The 19,916-nt window shown below is 36.0% G+C and overlaps 1 protein-coding gene across 1 annotated transcript in view; it reads right to left on the bottom strand.

Annotated features, from left to right (window-relative positions):
* Positions 1-19,617, bottom strand: part of FAF1 (Fas associated factor 1) — a 319,384-nt gene extending 299,767 nt beyond the window's left edge. Inside the window, exons 1-2 of the mRNA XM_074221481.1 lie at positions 19,483-19,617; positions 9,494-9,699 (exon numbers count right to left, since the gene is read on the bottom strand). Coding sequence (XP_074077582.1) covers positions 9,494-9,563 — 70 coding nt within the window. The 5' untranslated portion in view covers positions 9,564-9,699; positions 19,483-19,617. The remainder of the gene's footprint in view (positions 1-9,493; positions 9,700-19,482) is intronic.
* Between the last annotated feature and the right edge of the window lie 299 nt (positions 19,618-19,916).

The following is a 19,916-nucleotide window of genomic DNA, read 5'->3' as shown; positions in this document are numbered from 1 at the left end:
ACCTTTTGTGCATTTCAAACTGTGTTCTCTTAGAAACACCCAAATCTTGTTCCAGTTCTATCCTCCATCCTAGTCAGTATAAGGGATGAGTTCATCCAAGTCCCATTCAAAGTTATGAGCATGAACTGTGTTTTTCTCTCTATCCTGTTCTCTTGCACTTTTTTCCTTTACTTCCAGCTCTCCTTTAATAAATAAGAAGACTGTTAGATAGAAGAGAGGGAATTTGCCTGATAATAAGTGAAGCAGACTATTTCTTTTCCATTGCAGTTCTTTTCTTCTCCTTCTGGTATTTCCTCTCCTTTTAATCCCCCCTTCAAGTTCCTCCCCTAGCATTCAAGTTTGGTTTACTTATGACTTAAGATACCTTACCTAGCCTGCCCTCCAGCTAGATGGTACAGTGAAACAAGTGCTGAAATTGAGCCCTCTCACCATAGAGCTCTGTGACATCTGGCAAGTTAACTTCTTGGTGCATCAGTGTCCTCCTCAGTAGTGGAAATAACAATGGCACCCACCTCACAAATTTTTTGAGAATCTTAGCCTGGCCCATGATGATTACTTCATAAAAGCTTATTTCCTTCTTTCCTTTCTTCCCTCTCTATCCCTTCTTTGTCCCTGTCTCCCAAATCCCTTTAAATTTAATGTGTCTCATGCTCAAATGCAGATTCATGAATGCCTTTGTGTATTATCGGATTCAGAACAGAGTTAGGTCTATGGGATCCCAACCCCACCCCAACTTTTTCCTCCACATATATTACCCTTCATTTTATGCAATGATTTCCTTCCCTATTTTACTTATTTCCTTCTCATTATAGTTACCTGTCCTTCCTTATTTTTATCTTCTTCTGAAGCTATTAAAACAGAAGAAAACTAACTACAGATATTTTTTGGTATTTTAACTTTTTTCTAGGACCATTACCAGGGTTTGCAGAAGATATCTGCTTCTAATTTCCCTATCAGCAGATGAACAATTCATGATCATATATTCCCTCTCAATTGTACAAATATGGTTATTTTTCTGTGCTTCATGTGATACCTGCATTTCCATTTCCATAGTCAATTGTGGTTTTTTTTCATTAAAAATGCTTGGAAAAAAATACTTGGAAGTCCTCTATTCTATTTTTTCCCCTTGCTGAATTATATTTCCTTTTTCTTGGTTTTTAAAATTCAGGAATCTCACATTCCAAGCTTTCCTCTCCTACACAGTGACAGCTGCTAAGTAATGAGTAATTTTACTGACTATCATTGGTCTTTGAATTCCTTCTTTGGGGTTTCTTAAATTATTTTTTCTTTTATTTGAAGCTCTGGATTTCAGCTATGATATTCCTGGAAGTTTTTATTTTAGGGATTCTTTCTAGAATGATGGATGCATTCTTTCTATTTTCAATTTGCTTTCTAGTTTTTTTATTTTTCATTTTAATTTTTTAAAAATTTTTTAGGATTTTGCAAGGCAAATGAGGTTAAGTGGCTTTCCCAAGACCACACAGCTAGGTAATTATCAAGTGTCTAAGGCTGGATTTGAACTCAGGTACTCCTGACTCCAGGGCTAGTGCTCTATCCACTGTGCCAGCTAGCTGCCCCTTGCTTCCTAGTTTTAAGAGTTCTAGAAAATTTTCATTTTTGACTTTCCAAAATATGGTATCTTTACTTTTTTCTCATCATAATTTTCAGAGTTTGCTAATTCTTATATTATTCCTCCTTGACCTGTTTTCTAGATCAGTTTTTGCTGATATTTTATTTCTTAGATTTGCTTGTGCTTTTCAATTTTGGTTTTGTTCTGATATTTCCTGAAGCATTATTATTAAGTTACTTCTTTCCATCTGGCCCATTCTACTTGACGTTTAATTTATGAATGAAGTTTTCCATCATCTGATCTAAGATGCTTGATTTTATTTGCCATTCTGTTTTCACTAGCTTTTCCATTCTGTAATTCCTTCATTCCCTCTATGGACTCTATGTAGTACTTCTGGCCAGGGCATTTTTGAGGCTTTATCTGAATTTGCTGTAAGGCTGTTAAGCCTCTAAGGCTCTCTTGGGTGTAGGTTCCAACTGTAGTCTCCGCCCTCGTATGAGTCTCAGGGGTTACTCCTGGTTGAGCTCCCAACACAGATATCAGGGGCTGCTCTGGCTGGATTTTATAGAGGATCTTTCTTCTATACCTTGTATACTGTCATATTGCTGGAACCTGCCTAGAATTTCCAAAGGCTGTTCTATAACAGGATAAGGCTCAACTGAAGTTCTATTAGGCTTGGTTAAGTCTCTGATTCAATTTCCATTTTTGTTTGGGTTTTTTTTTTTTTGCAAGGCAGTGAGGTTAAGTGACTTGCCCAAGTTCACACAGCTAGGTAATCATTAATTGTCTGAGGCCAGATTTGAACTCAGGTACTCCTGACTCCAGGGCCAGTGTTCTATCCACTGTGCCACCTAGCTGCCCCTCTGATTCAGTTTCTAGGAATGCTAGCAGACAGTCATGGATATAGGGAAGGTCTAAACCCTACAAGGAAAGTGAGTTTCCTGAAGTCATGAGTGTTTGGGAAGGTTCTGCCAATCTGAGCCCAGGTACCACAGAATTCAGGCTGAAACCACTTCAAAGGCTTTAGGGGTGGCTGCCTGTGCTCCAACCTCAGTGTCTGGCTGTCATGCACAACAGTCTGTACATCCCAGGAACTCTGTAGAGTTTTATGGATTCCTCAGTTGGATAGTCTAGAAGTGATTCTTTCTATGGCCTAGAATAGTGGTACATCTCTAAGTTCTGATGCCATTTTTTGAGGGGATCAGAAAACTTACTGATATCAGGACATTGCCAATTTCCAGTATCAAACAGGCTGTCTTCAAGTAGTTGGAGAGCTGACATGTAGAAGGATTAAGAAAAGGGGGATCTGGGTGGCTAGGTGGCACAGTGGATAGAGCACTGGCCCTGGAGTCAAGAGTACCTGGGTTCAAATCCGGCCTCAGACACTTAATAATTGCCTAGCTGTGTGGCCTTGGGCAAGCCACTTAACCCCATTTACCTTGCAAAAACCTAAAAAAAAAAAAAAAGGGGGGGGAGGGGGATCTTAACCATTTTTATGTTTGTTTCCTGGGATCCCTTCGGCAATCTGGTGACAATTACAAAGCCCCTTCACAAAATATTAAGAATAACTCAGAAAAACCCTCAGTTGTAGTTGGGTGTTAGTTATATACACATTGTCTACCCTATTACAATGTGAGCTCCTTGAGAAAAGGGACTATTTTTTTGTCTTTGTTTCTTTGCATCCCATAAACTAATTTATTAGCACAGTTACTTGTATAAAACCAAGAGTATAATATCAGTCAAAGGAAGATGGTCTCCTTACCAATTCACATTTAAAAATTTCAAGGTCTTTAATATTAATAAAAAATGAATTCCATAAACTGGCCTATTGATTTGCAAGCAGACTTTTATCTCCACCTAATTCCTTTGCAAGACATGCATTTTTTAAAATAGAAAAAATATCAAAAATTATTTTGTATAGCTATTTTTTCATAAGCATAGTTAATTTACCATTCTTATCAAAAAGTGGGTATGAGTACTCTGAAATGACTTAGAGTGAACTCATTTTGTCAATTATCCTCTTAAAACAAAAGTTTCAGAAAGAAACAGCATGCATTTTCTACATCTATTATTATCTTTTTTTTAAAAAAACTTCATAATTACAAAATTATAAAAAATTTTTTATAATAATTGCCTACCTATGTGACCTTGGGCAAATCATTTACCCTACTGCCTTAAATTAATTAAAAAACTTTTTTAAAAAGCTAACTTTTAGTTCAACTAATCCTTCCAAATACTTTGGTATAAGAAAATCAGTATGTCTTGAACTAATATAGAATTAATCTTGGTTTTGCCTCCTACTAAAATATAATTTTTCTAAAAAGTCTCACCTTTATTGGAATTTTCATTAAATTGATTACTATTATGAATATATTGCTTGATATTAGTGACCACTTATGAAGCATGAGCATGCTGATAATGCACAGAGGACTATATTTAAACTAGGGTTTTTCAGACTCCATCATAGCTGAGCCCATTACATTTTTTCCTTTTAATCTGTTTGTACTTTTTAAAAATCTGTCAAATTATACTCTTTTCTGATGGGGCATAGTTATGAATAGTCTGTAACATGAGTTTCAACATATCTTACATATGGAATTCAATAAGCATCTTTCACTATTCCTACTGTTTCATCCACTTGCTTTGCAAAAGAGATTCCACTTATTCAACTGATTGAATAAAGGCTTCATGTTCATTCCCATAAAACTCTTCAGACATATAGATAGTTCTTTCTCCCACTACAATTTCTACAGGTAGATCTCTCTGAAGCTGCTTTATATGGAAGCTTCCATATATCCTTTCAAATATATCATTAACTAGGTATATAGCACCAAATATTTTTCAAATGAGGCTTTTTTTTACACTTATCAATTCTGAAAGTAAATTTGCATAACTGCAAATGTATGGATTTTAAAGAAAAACTTGTTCTTGATAATTTGAGAAAATTAGATACCTTTTAAGTTATCTTGTCTTGCCCAAGTATTCTGCATGTACACTTTCAAAATACTGCTTCAGTTCATTAAGTTTCATGCTATTGCAACTAAAAAGCATTTGAACAAATCAAATTTGGCAGTTTTTTCTCCATTTAAATAACACCTGAAAATGTCAATGATATAGCAGATTATAATTCTAATTATGGTCTTACACTTTGTATTCATGTATTTCTGCTACTTAAACTGCCTCTGTTGAGGTGGATAATATTAGTTTTCACTATTTTCTACACACTGGTAATGTTTTCATCTCTTGCAATAGATATCATTTTACTTTCAAAACAAACATATTTAGAACAATTAAATTTGAATTTAATTTTTAAAAAATTTAAATCATTATTCTCATTATTTCATTTCTTAAGTTGTAGTTTAAGGTGAAACCAAGATAGCTATATTTTATAATTATTTGTATTTAGGTATATATAATAATTAGCACTGAGAAAGAAACATTATCCATCTTTTAAACTTCCATACAGAGATCATTTAATTTCAAATTTATTCATTTCAACTTCAAAGCACAAACAACACAATAATACACATCTTCTTTGGGTTATGAGCAGAATCCAGGTGATTTTGACAATATCATAGATCAAGCCTGCATTCAGGGTTTATACACAACAATTTAAATTTGATCTTTTTTTGTAAATGTTAAATACTAGTTGAACTGGATTCATGTTCATTAAGAGGGAATTCACTGGGTTTGTCTTCTTTTTGCTTACATAGATGTGCACTTGGTTTTCATTAAAAAAGATAGAAGTAGAAAGTTAACTTTGAAAAAAATCAATAATTTTGTAAATTGTTTAGTACCCTGTCCCAGGTTGGAAAGTTCATAAGTGAAGATGGTGAGGCAGGGTCAGGGTTTGAAAAGGTATGAGATTCTCTGGGGCAAGGGATATTAAGAGTAGAGTTTAGTGTGATAGTAATGGATCACTTAGCCCAGTGAATTTGTGCAGCAGCACTAAATATTTATCAGAGTGTGAACCTGGGCAAGTCAAGAGATTTTAAAGCAAGACCTAAAGTCAGAAGAGAAGTAAATAAACTAAAGAAATTTTCTGTGGTTACAAGAATCATGGACCATGGAGGTTGTATTGGGTTCCAATACTTTCTTCCCCTACAATAAGCCCAGAGTTCCTCAAGTTCATAGGGAAATCAATTATTCCCCAAAACTATCATGGTTAACTAGTCCACAATAAACAAAGGGAGCTGAGTATTTCACCAAGAACTTAGGTAGAATTCAAAAGGAGGTGAGATCAAAACATTAAAAATAACATCAGGGGCAGCTAGGTGGCATAATGGATAGAGCACTGGCCCTGTAATCAGGAGGACCTGAATTCAAATCTGGCCTCAGACATATAATAATTGCCTAGCTGTGTGACCTTGGGCAAGTCACTTAATCCCACTGCCTTAAAAAATTTTTTTAATTTAATTTAAAAAAAAAAAAATAACATCTGGGTGACTAGGTGGCTCAGTGGATAGAAGCCAGAGAGGTCAGTAGGCAGAGCCAAGGATGGAAACAACAGAGGAAAATGCCTAGAGTTAAGAGATGGATAGGGGCAGCTAGGTGGCGCAGTGGAAGGGGCAGCTAGGTGGAGCAGTGGATAGAGCACCGGCCTTGGAGTCAGGAGTACCTGAGTTCAAATCCAGTCTCAGACACTTAATAATTACCTAGCCGTGTGGCCTTGGGCAAACCACTTAACCCCATTACCTTGCAAAAACCTAAAAAAAAAAAAAAAAAATCATAATATAAGTTATATCTTTCAGATCTATACCTTTAGGGAAAACATTTAGCCAAAGCAAGGGACAGAGGTGATCATAAAAGATGATAAAATAAAAATTTTCGGTTACATAAAATTTGTAAAATGTTGCCTGAACAAATCAATAAATACTTTAGAAGCCAACTGGAAAAAAAAAGTTGCTTGAAATATCTCTAATAAAAGTTCAATATATCTGAAACTGGAATATATATAAATATAGAGAAAAATTTTTAAATATTTGAACAGTATTTGAAAGAAATACTACTCATCAATATTAAAAATGGTCCTGGGACAGCTAGGTTAGCTCAATGGATAGAGCACTGGTCCTGGAGTCAGGAGGACTTGAGTTCAAATCTGTTCTCAGACACTTTAATAATTACCTAGCTGTGTGACCTTGGACAAATCACTTAACCTCACTGCCTTGCAAAAAAAAGTTCCAATTACAAAAAGACAAACAAATTAAAACAACTCTGAGGTTCTACCTCACAGTCAATTAATTAGCAAACATTTATTAATGCTAACTTATGTGTCAGAGACTAAACTGAGTACTGGAAATACAAAGAAAGGAAAAAAAATCAAAGTATACAACTAGGTAAAAATAAGATAGATAAATAGAAAGAAGGAAGATACAAAGGGTAGATAAAGAGGAGGAAAGGATTGAAAAGGGTGTCCCAGGGGCGGCTAGGTTGTGTAGTGGATAAAGCACTGGCCTTGGAGTCAGGAATACCTGGGTTCAAATCCGGTCTCAGACACTTAATAATGACCTAGCTGTGTGGCCTTGGGCAAGCCACTTAACCCCATTTGCCTTGCAAAAAACCTAAAAAAAAAAGGGGTCTCCTGAAAAAAGTGGATGTTGAGTCTTGACAGGAAAACCAAGATACAGAGACAAGGGTGACTGAGGGGACAGTCAATGAAAATGAAGAGTAGGGAGCTAGAATGTCACATAACAAGTAAGATAGGACAGCTGGATCCTTGAGTCCACAGAGGGCAGTAGAGTTTAAGAAGGCAAGAGAGGCAGGAAAAAAATCACTTTACTGGGGAATGGGAGATGAATGGGAGTAGGAAAAAATCTGAGGAAGTGAGACTAAGCAGAAGGTAACTGAAATTGTCAAGATGAGGAGTGAGAGCCTATATCAAGATGAAGGTTGTGTGACTTAAAAGAGAAGAAAATGAACAAGATTAGGTAATTGATTGGATAAATGGGATGAATACCCAAGCAAATCAGTGATAAGAAGAAAATTCCCTTTTACAACAATGTCTTGGTCTTCATTTTCAAAGAAGGCCATGACATCAGGGAGGTGATAGCATCACAAGCATGTGAATTGGATTTGAGTGAGAGGGTTGTGCTAAGTCACCAGCCATACTTTCTCCTCCAGTCATCTGGGTCCAGTGGCAGATATGAATCAGGATAACTAAAGATGGTTCTGGATGTGGGGCAATCAGGGTTAAATGACTTGCACAAGGTCACACGGCTTGGCTAGTAAGTGACAAGTGTCTAAGGTTGGATTCAAACTCCCATCCTCCTGAATCCAAGGTCAGTGCACTATCCACTGAGTCACATAGCAAAGAATTAGAAAGCAAACAAGATGCCCTCTGATTGAAAAACAGAATATGATACATAAATGGAATGGAATATTGCTATGCCATAGGAAATGATAACTATGATACAGAGAAAGCTCTAAAAGAATTGATGCAAAGTGAAGTAAGCATAACAAAGAAAACAATATACATAATGATTACAACAATGTAATTATAAAGAAAACTGCAAAAAAGTAAGGTGTAAATTTTGTAAAACTGCAAAGTACAATCTTGGCCCTAAAGATTTAAACATGTGAAGAAACCTCCATTCCACCTCTATAGTCTAAAAGCATAGTGCAATGCATATTTTTTTCAATGTATTGAATAGTTAAAAAAAAATTTCTCCTTTGTATTTTTTCCCTTTAAAAATATTATGTTTTATAAGTTGATGCTTCTCTGGGAGACTAGAGAGTTAAAGTACTGGAGGAATTAATGGTTATGTAGGGAACAAAGATATCAATTAAAAAATATTTTAAAAAAAGAAAACTTGATAACTTCAGAGAAGGATATTTCAAATGATTAATTAGGTCAGAAATCAGAGAGTTAAAAAAAAAAGGAGTGAGACTGAGATTATGTGGAAGGTCCCACTATTGACATTTTTCAAAGGATTTTTATCCTAGAAAGGAATGACTAATAATTAGGAGGGATGGCAGAACCAAAAGTTTTTAAAGGATGAGGGCATGTTTTTAAGATGGAGGGTTTTGGGGCAGCTAGGTGGTGTAGTAGATAAAGCACTGGCCCTGGAGTCAGGAGTACCTGAGTTCAAATCCGGTTTCAGATACTTAATAATTACCTAGCTGTGTGGCCTTGGGCAAGCCACTTAACCCCATTTGCCTTGCAAAAACCTAAAAAAAAAATATGGAGGGTATGAGCAGCTCTCAATGTAACCTAAGATGGAATGTAGCTCATGGGAACTGAATAGACTGAGAAACTAGAAGTTAGAATATTTGCAGAAACATCAATAAATTTTTTGAAGACCCCTGAAAGAAGGAGTTAAAATGTGAGCTAAACACAGAACTCACTGAGAAAGGAAGAAAATTGTCTTCTGGGGATAAAGAGATAATGGCCCTGGGCTTTAGGTTGAATGATAAATTTGGACAGCATGAAGCTCAAAGAAGAAACTATTGCTAAGTGAAAGTTTAGAAGTGACAATGGTTAACAAGGATTAGTCTGATGATTCTACTACAGAAAATGATCCATGTTAATTCCAACAAATTTACCACAAACTTCAAGGAGCATCTTGGAGAAAAAAAAGTTCTCACATGCTACTCTGTTTAAGAATAGCAGTGGTCCCATAGAAGGTCTGCAGTTATGTAAAGGATCACTGAAGTGAGTGGCATGAATATTCTGCTACATATTTTTAAGTCCCTTGAAAGAAAATGAAAAAAAAAATCATGAACACCATTCAACACCATTGCATCAATCCTAGCATTAGATTAAATGGGACTCTGGCCCTGTCCAATAATGAAAAGTCAAAGAATGATATGGAAAGCAGCTAACTCCCTGAGGAAAAGGACATACAAAATGGCAAATGACTTAAAAATGGTTCTCCTCCATTTCCAGCTATCACTCATTAAATCCTATCGCAGACAAAGCCTTACCAACAGTGCAGCTGTCTTCAAGGACCACATCCACATTTCGGTCTCTGTATTCCACCCTGAAGTCCAGCATCCTTGGCTGCCTCTCCACAATCTGTCTGGATGGCACAACTGGTCGAAATGCTGAAGAAGAAGGTGCAGAAGAAGAGGCTGCAGAATGACTGGCTGGTCCATAGGCTGGTCCTTGTCCAGTCTCCCCTCCATATTCACTAGAAGAACATAAAGAAAGGTCAATGTTGATCAATATAAAATTTAACATCAATATCCCAGGTACTTTCCTCACTCAAAGCACTTTTATGTAGAGTATTTATGTAATACTCTCATTTCCTTTTTTTTTTTTTGACTTTTTGCAAGGCAGTGGGTTTTAAATGACTTGCCCAAGGCCAAACAGGTAATTATTAAGTGGCTGAGGCTAGATTTGAACTTAGGTCCTCTTGACTCCAGGGCCATTACCCCTACCACTGTGCCACTCAGCTGCCTCTCCCCACCATTTTAATCGTATTTTGATCCATTCATGCTGAATGAACTGGTCTATAAGAAATGGATCAAAATACCATCTATATGACAGTCTCTGGACAGGAGACCAGGGAACCAGATACAACAACATAATAGCCCCTACATTCAAAGAACTTTAGTTTTCATAAGGGGAGGGGAGGGAAAGTTCAGAGGGAGAAAGAACCTTTTCATAGAGAAAGAACTAAGGGGACAGAAAAATCAATATAAAGTATCTAAATAACTTTTCGTGAAGAGGGAAGTAACATACAATCAGGAGAATGGGTGGGGAGGGAGGGGTTGGTTTTTGTGAGGCAATGGGGTTAAGTGACTTGCCCAAGGTCACACAGTAAATATCAAGTGTTTGAGGCTGGATTTCAACTCAGGTCCTCCTGACTCCAGGTCCAGTGCTCTAACCATTGAGCAACCTAGCTGCCCTTGAGAATCTCAGGATTCTAAACAGCAGAGGCAAGAAGGAGCTACAAAGGCATGGAGGGAGAGGATGGAAAGCTGTAGATGGAGAATAGCAAGCATATACATTTGGAATATAGTGTTTGAAGGAGATTCCTGTGCTATGAAAGGGATTAAGTGTTTTAAATGACAATTGTGAAATTCTACTTGAGATCAAATGCAGAAAGAAATCACTGGGTAAGGGTATTACTCAGATCAGATCTGCACTTAAACAGAAATCACCAAGATAGCAAATTACAGGATAGGTTGGTTGAAGGAAAGATTAGAGACAAAGAGATCAAAGAAGAGGCCACTAAAATAACTTGACCAACTACAGAAGTGGCTATGTGAGAAAGTGAAGATGGAAAAGGCAGATAGGCAAGGTCAAGGTTTGGCAGTCAACTGCCAAATGTTCAATGAGGCAGAGTGAAGAACTGAGAATAATGTTACTAACCTGGGAGACTAAAAGACTGATGGTAGTAATTAGTAATAGTGAAAAATCTGAAAATGGGAAGGGGTGGGGTGGGAAGAAGATCATAAATTCTGTTTTGGACATGTTGAGTTAGAAATGAAATGTTTCCAGGACATTGTCCAGTAGATGTTGTTGGACTGAAACTCATGGAAGAGATTGGGGCAGGACACATAAAGCTGGAAATCATCTAGAAAACATTGACGATTAAACCAAGGAGGTCACCAAATGAAAAAGTGCAGAGAGAGAACAGAATTCATACTATAGTGTAGAGGAACATTCACATTTTGGGTGCAGGATATAGACAATAAGCAATTGAAAAAGCAAATTGAACAAAGCAATATTCTAGAGGCAGGGAGACCTATTAAGTGAAACCTGTATTAATCCAGATAATAAGTGATGAGAACCTACTGTGGGTCAAAAATGTCCATTCTGCAATAAAAGCAACTGAGGCAGAGCCCCAAACCAACTCATTTATTAAGAGACCTGGCCCCTATTAATGAATAAGGGTCTCAAATCTTTCTCATGATCTAAGATGCCCTTTTTCTCCAGGGTCTTGTTTTTATAGTGTTTGACCAGATGTTAGAAATGATATAAAATACAGGATTTCATTGTTTGACAGACTTTTATACCTTGATTCTCCCAGGAGGGTAGTCTATACAGGTCATCTATAAAGGTCACACATCTACAGTGGCCAAAAAATTGGATGGGGCTGATGGTCATAGGATAAGGCAAAGGTCACTCATCAACCGAGTGCTAATGACCATTAACCCATAATGGACAACAGAGAGGGACAATAAAGGGCAGAGGGACAAAAAGAAGCTGGGAAATTTTCCATATCATTAGAATATCTCAGCCACACCTGACTTGGTTATTTACTCATCAAGAAAAAAGGATGGAGGGCCCCTAGTTGGCTTCCTGCAGTTAAGCAAATGAATTTATAATCCCTAGGTCAAAGCTCTGGGACCTAATACAAGACCAGAACTTTAAACTACGGGTTTAATTATAACAGGTTTGACTATAAAAGCAACTGACTAAATATATTAATAGACAGGAATAATCACTACCTCTATGGAATCCTGACTAGAATAAAATAGGGGTTAAATCAATAATTTGACATACTAGAGTAGTGGTTATGTAGTACAGAAGGTGACAGATACAAAAGATGTTGTTGAGATAGAATTCTCAAGATCTGGCAGATAATTAAATATGGAAGAGAGGAAAGAACTGAGAATAATACAGAGATTGTGAACCTGGTTAGAAGGGATTGTGCTAAGTTCTACTTTGGACATATGAAGTTTGAGATCATTTTGTGAGATCAAGATGGATATGTACATTGGAAGCATGCAGTGACATAGACCTAGAGCTACAAAAGAGACTATCCACATATAAAGATTTGACTGAGTCTATGGAAGTTGTTAAGTGACAGAATGGCTACAGAGGGGAAAAAAAGGTCCCAGAGAGCTCTGAAGTGTGTCCACATAAAAAGGGTAGGAAATTGAAGACAAATCTATGAAAGAAAACTGAGGAGGACTAATCTAAGATGGGAGGACAAAAAGGGGGGGGGGGTGTCATAAAAGCCCATAAAGGAAAGACTATCCACAAAGTGGGGGTAGGGAGAGGGAGAGGCAATTAAAGAGTTAAATACTTCTTCAAGACCAAGAAGAGTGAGGACTAAGAAAAGGTTGTTGGATTGAACGATTTCTACATCCTGTGGACTACAATCCCTGCCAGGTTCTAACTCTCTCTGTTATTAAGTCTGTGGACCCAGAGTCAGACTTACAGAATCTCAGTGCAGAAAGGGGTTCAGAAACCATGGAATCCCTTTCCTCCACACCTGAACTTAGATTCTCCAGAAGTCACCAGTGTATTCACCTAAGAATTCCTAAGCCTAGTGCTTATAAATCCCAACCCTTACTCAATCAGCTCCTAGGGTTTCCTACCACCATTGAGGTCTAATGTGAATTTTTTTGTTTAATCACATACATCTTTCAGAACCTAGCCCATTCTATCTTTCCAGCAATATTTCCCCTTACTCCCAGCCACAAACTCCACCATTCAATCAAATGGGCCACCTTGCCATTCTTCTCACAAGATAGTCCAAATTCAGTTTCCATTCACTGGTTGTTCTCTATGCCTAAAAGACTTGCCCCTCCTCATACCAGCCTTTGAAAATCCCTGGCTCCCTACTGGACTCAGCTCCATCCCCAAACATTAGCTTTCCTAATCTCTCCCCTCCGCTCCAAGATAACCTTGGATATATACTGTATATATATTCAGACAGTGTATATGACTGTTAGAAAGAATGTCAAGTGGCATTCAACAAGTGCCTGTGATATGCCAAATACAATGCTAATGAGATACAAAGAAAGGTCTTATGTGACTGCACACACAAGACCTCTATCAGGGACTTCCAGGGAGGAGCCAAGAATGAAGCCAGCAAGTTCCCAGAGTTTTTTCCAACACAAGTTTAAATGAAACCTCTTCACATACCCTAAGCTACAGATTGCACCCCCAAAAAGAGTGAAACAAGCTCTCAACTCAAGTTATCGTATCTCTTCTGGGTAAAGGGGAAGTACCCAGCATAGGCAGGAGAGCTAGAAAGCCAGTCGAAGGCTATTAGCCACAGCACAGCTCAGGTCCCGGGTACCAATCCCAGCCCTGAGAACAAGGGGGCAACAGACAGGATCTGGTTGGGCTACTCCAAGAAGGAACAAACTTCTGCACAGGCAACACCACAGGCAAGATGAAAGCAAGAGCTACCCTAAAGGAGGAAACAAACTGCAAAACAGGTGATACCATAGGCAAGCAAAAAAGCCAGGGGCCAGATCTCAATCCCAGCACAAAAACCTTGGTACTATATACTCCCAGTGTCCCAGGAGCAGAGCTCAACTGTCAAAATGAACAAAAATCAAACAAACAAAGAAAAAGAAAGCACTAACCACAGATAGCTACTATACTGATAGGAATGATAAAAACATTTCAGAAGAAAAAAGCAATGTCAAAATGAATTGACCTCAAATTCAAAAAGGCCTCTTGGAAACGCTCAAAAATTATTTTAAAAATCAAGGAAGAAAGAAAGAAGAAAAATGGAGGGGAAAAAAGTGAGTCATGCAAGAGGATTATGAAAAATTAGCTGAAGAAATCAACTCCTTTAAAAGTAAAAATGACCAACTGGAAAAATATAGCATCAAAAAGTCAAATTAGCTAGCTGGAAAAGGAATATAACTCACTTAAAAGTAAAATTAATCATCTGAAAAAGGAAACGCAAAAGCTAATTGAACAAAATAAAATTCCTAAAAATTGGAAATTAACTAATGACTATGAAACAACAAGTTTCCATCAAACAAAACCAAAAAGCTAAAAAAAAGATGAAAATGCAAAATACCTCTTAGGAAAAATACCAACTTGAAAAATAGATGTTAGAGAGATAATCTGTGAATTACTGGTCTACCTGAAAGGCTCAAAAAAAAAAAGCCTGGAGGGGGTGGCTAGGTGGCATTGGGGGCAGCTAGGTGGCATAGTGGATAAAGCACTGGCCTTGGAGTCAGGAGTACCTGGGTTCAAATCCGGTCTCAGACACTTAATAATTACCTAGCTGTGTGGCCTTGGGCAAGCCAATTAACCCCATTTGCCTTGCAAAAAAAAAAAACCTAAAAAAAAAGCAAGTAGAAAGGGAAAAAAGTTAGTCAATAGTATTAAACTGTACATATATATCCCTACATGTGAAGACAATAATTCTCGAAAACTATATTTCTCTTAGGAAGTTAAAAGAAGCATACTTAAGAGGCTTTGGGATATAGAATGATCACAAAAAATAATGATGCTTTAGTTGATACTTTCATGAAGGTTGAATATAGTTGGAGGAAGTATACTTAGAGGGTATGGGTACAAAGGATATTGAGGTGCTTTAGCTATACATGATAATTTAGCTCTATTGGGACAGAAGGAAGTGTACTTAGAAGGTCTAGACAAAAAGATCAAGAAGTGATTATGCTTGTTTACTTGATGCATTAGCTACAATTGGATGGAGTATACTTAAGAGGGAGTAGGCATAATTGGATCAGGAAGTGATTCTGCTATACATGAAAGCTCATGAGGTTTGTATTTCTATAGAAGGTACTTGGAAAGAGGGTGTGGTATAAACTGATTTTAATTTGATGATGCTTATGGTTCTTGAGAACTGTATTTCTAATGGGATAGTTGAGGGGGGTGAACCTTGGGAGAGGCTAGGGATATGAAGTGACTATGAGGTAATGAGGCTTGTAAATCAATCTATCTATCTATCTATCTATCTATCTATCTATCTATCTGTCTGTCTGTCTATCTATCTATCTATCTATCTATCTACCTTTGAGAACTGTACTTCCATGGAGACAGATAAAAGGATATCCTGACAGAGGATGTAGGTAAAAAACAGGTTTAAAACAATTAAGACATGAAAAGAAGGATTATAGTAGGAGAAAGTGAGGTATTAAAGGTTAAATAACACCACAAAAGAGACACAATGACCTACTATAAAGTAAGGGAAAGTAGATTCGAGCACTGAGTAAATTTTACTCTCAACATATTTGAATCGAAAAGGGAATAACATACTTCCCTGTAGGATAGAGTAAATTTTTAAATACAATTGGGAATGGATGGGTTGGGGGGGGGGGGAGAAAAGAAAATAAAGAGGAAGAAGGTACTGAAAAAAGGGAAGGCAGTGGTAAAGGTAAAGTTAAATTAAAAGTTGAAAAGTAAAAAAGGAAAGGGAGAAGGAAAGGGAAAGGGGCTGATAGAAAAAAAAGAGTTGATGTAGAGACAGCAGTCAGAAGCAAAACATTGGTGAGAAGGGATAAGGGAAAAGGAAAAAGAAAAGTATAAATGGGGGAAGATAGCATGGAGGGAAGTGAGAGAACTAGTAATCAAAACTGTAAATGTGAATGGGATGAACTCTCCCATAAAATGGAAGTGGACAGCAGAGTGGATTAAAAAACCAGAATTCCATAATATGTTATAGAAAACACATTTGAAGCAGAGATACACAGAGGATAAAGGTAAAAGGCTGGAGTAGAATATATTATGGTTTGGCTGAAGATAAAGCAAAAGCAAAAATAGATTTCGTTAAAAGGGATAAGGACGGAAGTAACATCTTCTTAAAAGGTACTATAAGAAATGAAGTAATATCAATGTTAAACATATATGTACCAAGTGATATAGCATCCAAACTCTTAGAGGAAAACGTAAATAAGTTACAGGGAGATATTGAAAGTAAAACTGTAATAATGGAGGACCTCAATCTCTCTCTCTAAGAATTAGATAAATCTAACAACATAAAACAAGAAGATGAATCGAACTGTAAAAAGCTTAGATATTATAGACTTCTGGAGAAAACTGAATAAGTATATGATGATGATAATAATAATAATAATAATAATAATATTAATAATAATGGGCAGTATGTGGCACCTACACAAAAACTGACCATGTCCTAGAACATAAAAACCTCAGTCAAATGCAAAAAAGGCAGAAATATTAAATGCATCATCTTCAGCTTATGATGTAATAAAAGTTATATGTAATATAAAACCATGTAAAAATAAACTAAAAATTAATTGGAAAATAACTTTAAAGAATGAGAGAATCAAACAAAATAATAATAAATTATAATAATAATATATAGACTATAAATATAATAGAGAATATAGACTATAATATAATCTATAATATAAACAATATTTTATAATAAAATAATGATAAACAAAAATAATAAATAATAAATAATTTGTGACATCAATGCCATGACAAGCACACGAACTGGATTTGAATGAGGGGGAATGCTGTGCTAAGTCACCAGTCTCAATTTCTCTTCTGGAGCTATCTGGGGCCTGTGACCAGATATGAATCAGGATGACTAGAGATGACTCTGGATGCAGGGTAATAAGAATTAAGTTAACTTGCCCAAAGTCACAGTTAGTAAGTGGCAAGAGACTGAGGCTGAATCTGAACTCCTGGCCTCTTGAATCCAAGGCCAGTGGCCTATTCAGTGCACCACCTAGCTAGAGCCCAACAGATCATAGAAATAATCAACAATGTCATCCAAGGTAATGACAATGATGAGACGTAAAAAAACTTTTGGGATGTAGTCAAAGCAATTTTTAGGCGAAATTTTCTATCTCTAAATGCTTATATGAATAAAACAGAAAAAAGAGAAGATCAATGAACTGAGCATGCAACTAAAAAAGCTAAAAAAAGAGCAAATGAAAAATCCCAATTAAATACCAAATTAGGAATTCTGAAAATCGAAAGAGAAAATACTCAAACCAAAAGAAAACAATTGAATTAATAAATAAAACAAGAGTTGTTTTTATGGAAAAAAAAACAAAAATACATAAACCTTTGGTTAATCTGCTTTAAAAAATTAATACACCACCAATGAGGAGGAAATTAATGATTCAGATTTATTTTCTCCAACAATATGCCAACAAATTTAACAATCTAAATGAAATGGATGAATGTTTACACAAATTTAAGTTACGCAAATTAATAGAAAAGGAAATAAAATACTTAAATAACACCATTTCAGAAAAAAGAAATTGAAGAAAGCATCAATGAACTAACCTGTTAAGAAAAAATATCCAGGGTCAGATGGGTTTACAAGTAAATTCTACCAAACTTTTAGGAATAATTAATCCCAATTCTATATAAATTATTTTTAAAAATAGGTAAAGGGGAGGGGCGGCTAGGTGGTGCAGTGGATAAAGCACCGGCCCTAGAGTCAGGAGAACCTGGGTTCAAATCCGGTCTCAGACACTTAATAATTACCTAGCTGTGTGGCCTTGGGCAAGCCACTTAACCCCATTTGCCTTGCAAAAACCTAAAAAAAAAAAAATAGGTAAAGGGGTTCTGTCAGAATTCTTTTATGGTACCAATGATACTGATACCTAAACCAGAAAGAGTCAAAACCAAAAAAGTATAGAACAATCTCCCTAATTAATAATGATGCAAAATTTTTTAATAAAATTTTAGCAGAGTTTACAACAAGTTAATATTAGGATGATACACAATAGTCAGGTAGGATTTATCAATATTATGAAAACAATCAACATAAAAGATCATATCATATACAAAATTAAGAGAAATCATGATTTTTTCAGTAGATGCTGAAAAAGCCATATAAATCCACACAAATCATCAGCATTTCTATATATGACCAATAAAATCCAAGAGCAAGAGATAGAGAAATTTCATTTAAAGTAACTGTAGACAACATAAAATATTTGGGAATCTACCTCCTAAGACAAACTCAAAAACAATATGAACAAAATTATTAAATACCTTTTACACAAATAAACAATTGGAAAAATGTCAATTGCTCATAGTTAAGTCAAACTAATATAATTTAAAATGACAATTCTACCAAATTAAATTACCCAGTGCTTTATCAATCAAACTACCAAAAAATTATTTGGAACTAAGAAAAAATGGTAATAAAATTCATCTGGAGCAACAAAATGTCAAGATATAAAGGAATTTAATGAAAAAATTCAAATGAGGGTAGTTAGTCGTACCAGATCTAAAACTATCATAAAGCGGCAGTTATCAAAACTGTCTGGTACTAGCAAAGAAATAGTTAAATGTCTTGTTGGATTAGATTAGGTACAAAACAGACAGTAGTAAATGACTATAGCAATCTACTGTTTGATAAAGCCAAAGACTTCTGGGTTAAGAATTCACTATTTTGTAAAAACTGCTGGGAAAACTAGAAAACAGTATGGCAAAAACTAAGCATAGACCCACATCTCATTCTCTATATCAAAACAAGGTTGAAATGGGTACAGGATTTAGACATAAAAGGTGATACCACAGACTAATTAAGAGAAGTGATACTCTCTCTGTTGGATCTATGGAGAGGGGAGAAATTTATGAACTAACAGGAAATAGAGAACATTAGAAATTGCAAAATGGATGATTGATTATATTAATTTTTTTTTTGCTTTTTTGCAGGACAATGGAGTTAAGTGACTTGTCCAAGGTTACAACTAGGTAATTTTTAAGTGTCTGAGGCCAGATTTAAACTCAGATCCTCCTGATTCCAGGGCCATTGCTCTATCCACTGTACCATCTTGCTGTCCTTGACTATATTAAACAATAAAGATTTTGGACAAATTAAACCAATACATCAAAGATTAGAAGGAAAACACCGAAAGCTAGAAAACAATTTTCAAAACTGGTGTTTCTGATAAAGAACTCATTTCTAAAATATATAGAGAACTGAGTCAAATTTTTAAGATTACAAGTCATTTTCCAATTGATAAATGGTCAAAAAATATGAACAGGCAGTATTCAGATGAAGACATTAAAACTATTTATAGTCACATGAAAAAATGCTTCAAATCATTAAAATTAGAGAAATGCAAATTAAAAGATGAAATAACTAACAGACTGGCTAAGGTGACAAAAATGGAAAATGATTAACATTGGACAGGATGTGGGGGAAATGGGCCTCAAATGCATTGTTGATTGAGTTGTGAACTGATCCAGCCGTTCTGGAGAGCAATTTGGAATTATACCCAAAGGGCAATAAAACTGTGCATACCCTTTGATCCACCAATACCACTGCTGGGCCTGTATCCCAAAGAGATCCTGAAAAAGGATAAGAAACGTACATGTACAAAAACATCCAAAGCAGATCCTTTCAAAATGGCAAAGAATTGGAAATTGAGGGGATGTCCATCAGTTGGGGAATAGATGAATAAGTTGCGGTATATGAATACAATGGAACTCTATTTGTTCTATAAGAAATCATGAGGGATGGGACTTCAGAATGGCATGCAAAGACTTGCATGAATTAATGTTGAGCGAAATGAGCAGAACCAGAAGAACGTTGTCCACACTAATAGTAATATTGGGTGATGATCAACACTGACAGATTTGTTCATTTCGACAACGTAATAATCAAAGGCAATTCTAAAAGACTTGTGACAGCAAATACTCTCCATATCCAGAAAAAGAATTGAAGAATTTAAATGC

The sequence above is a fragment of the Macrotis lagotis genome, chromosome 2 (assembly GCF_037893015.1).
Source record: "Macrotis lagotis isolate mMagLag1 chromosome 2, bilby.v1.9.chrom.fasta, whole genome shotgun sequence".
NCBI lineage: Eukaryota > Metazoa > Chordata > Mammalia > Peramelemorphia > Peramelidae > Macrotis > Macrotis lagotis.
This window is presented reverse-complemented; position numbering and strand designations above follow the sequence as displayed.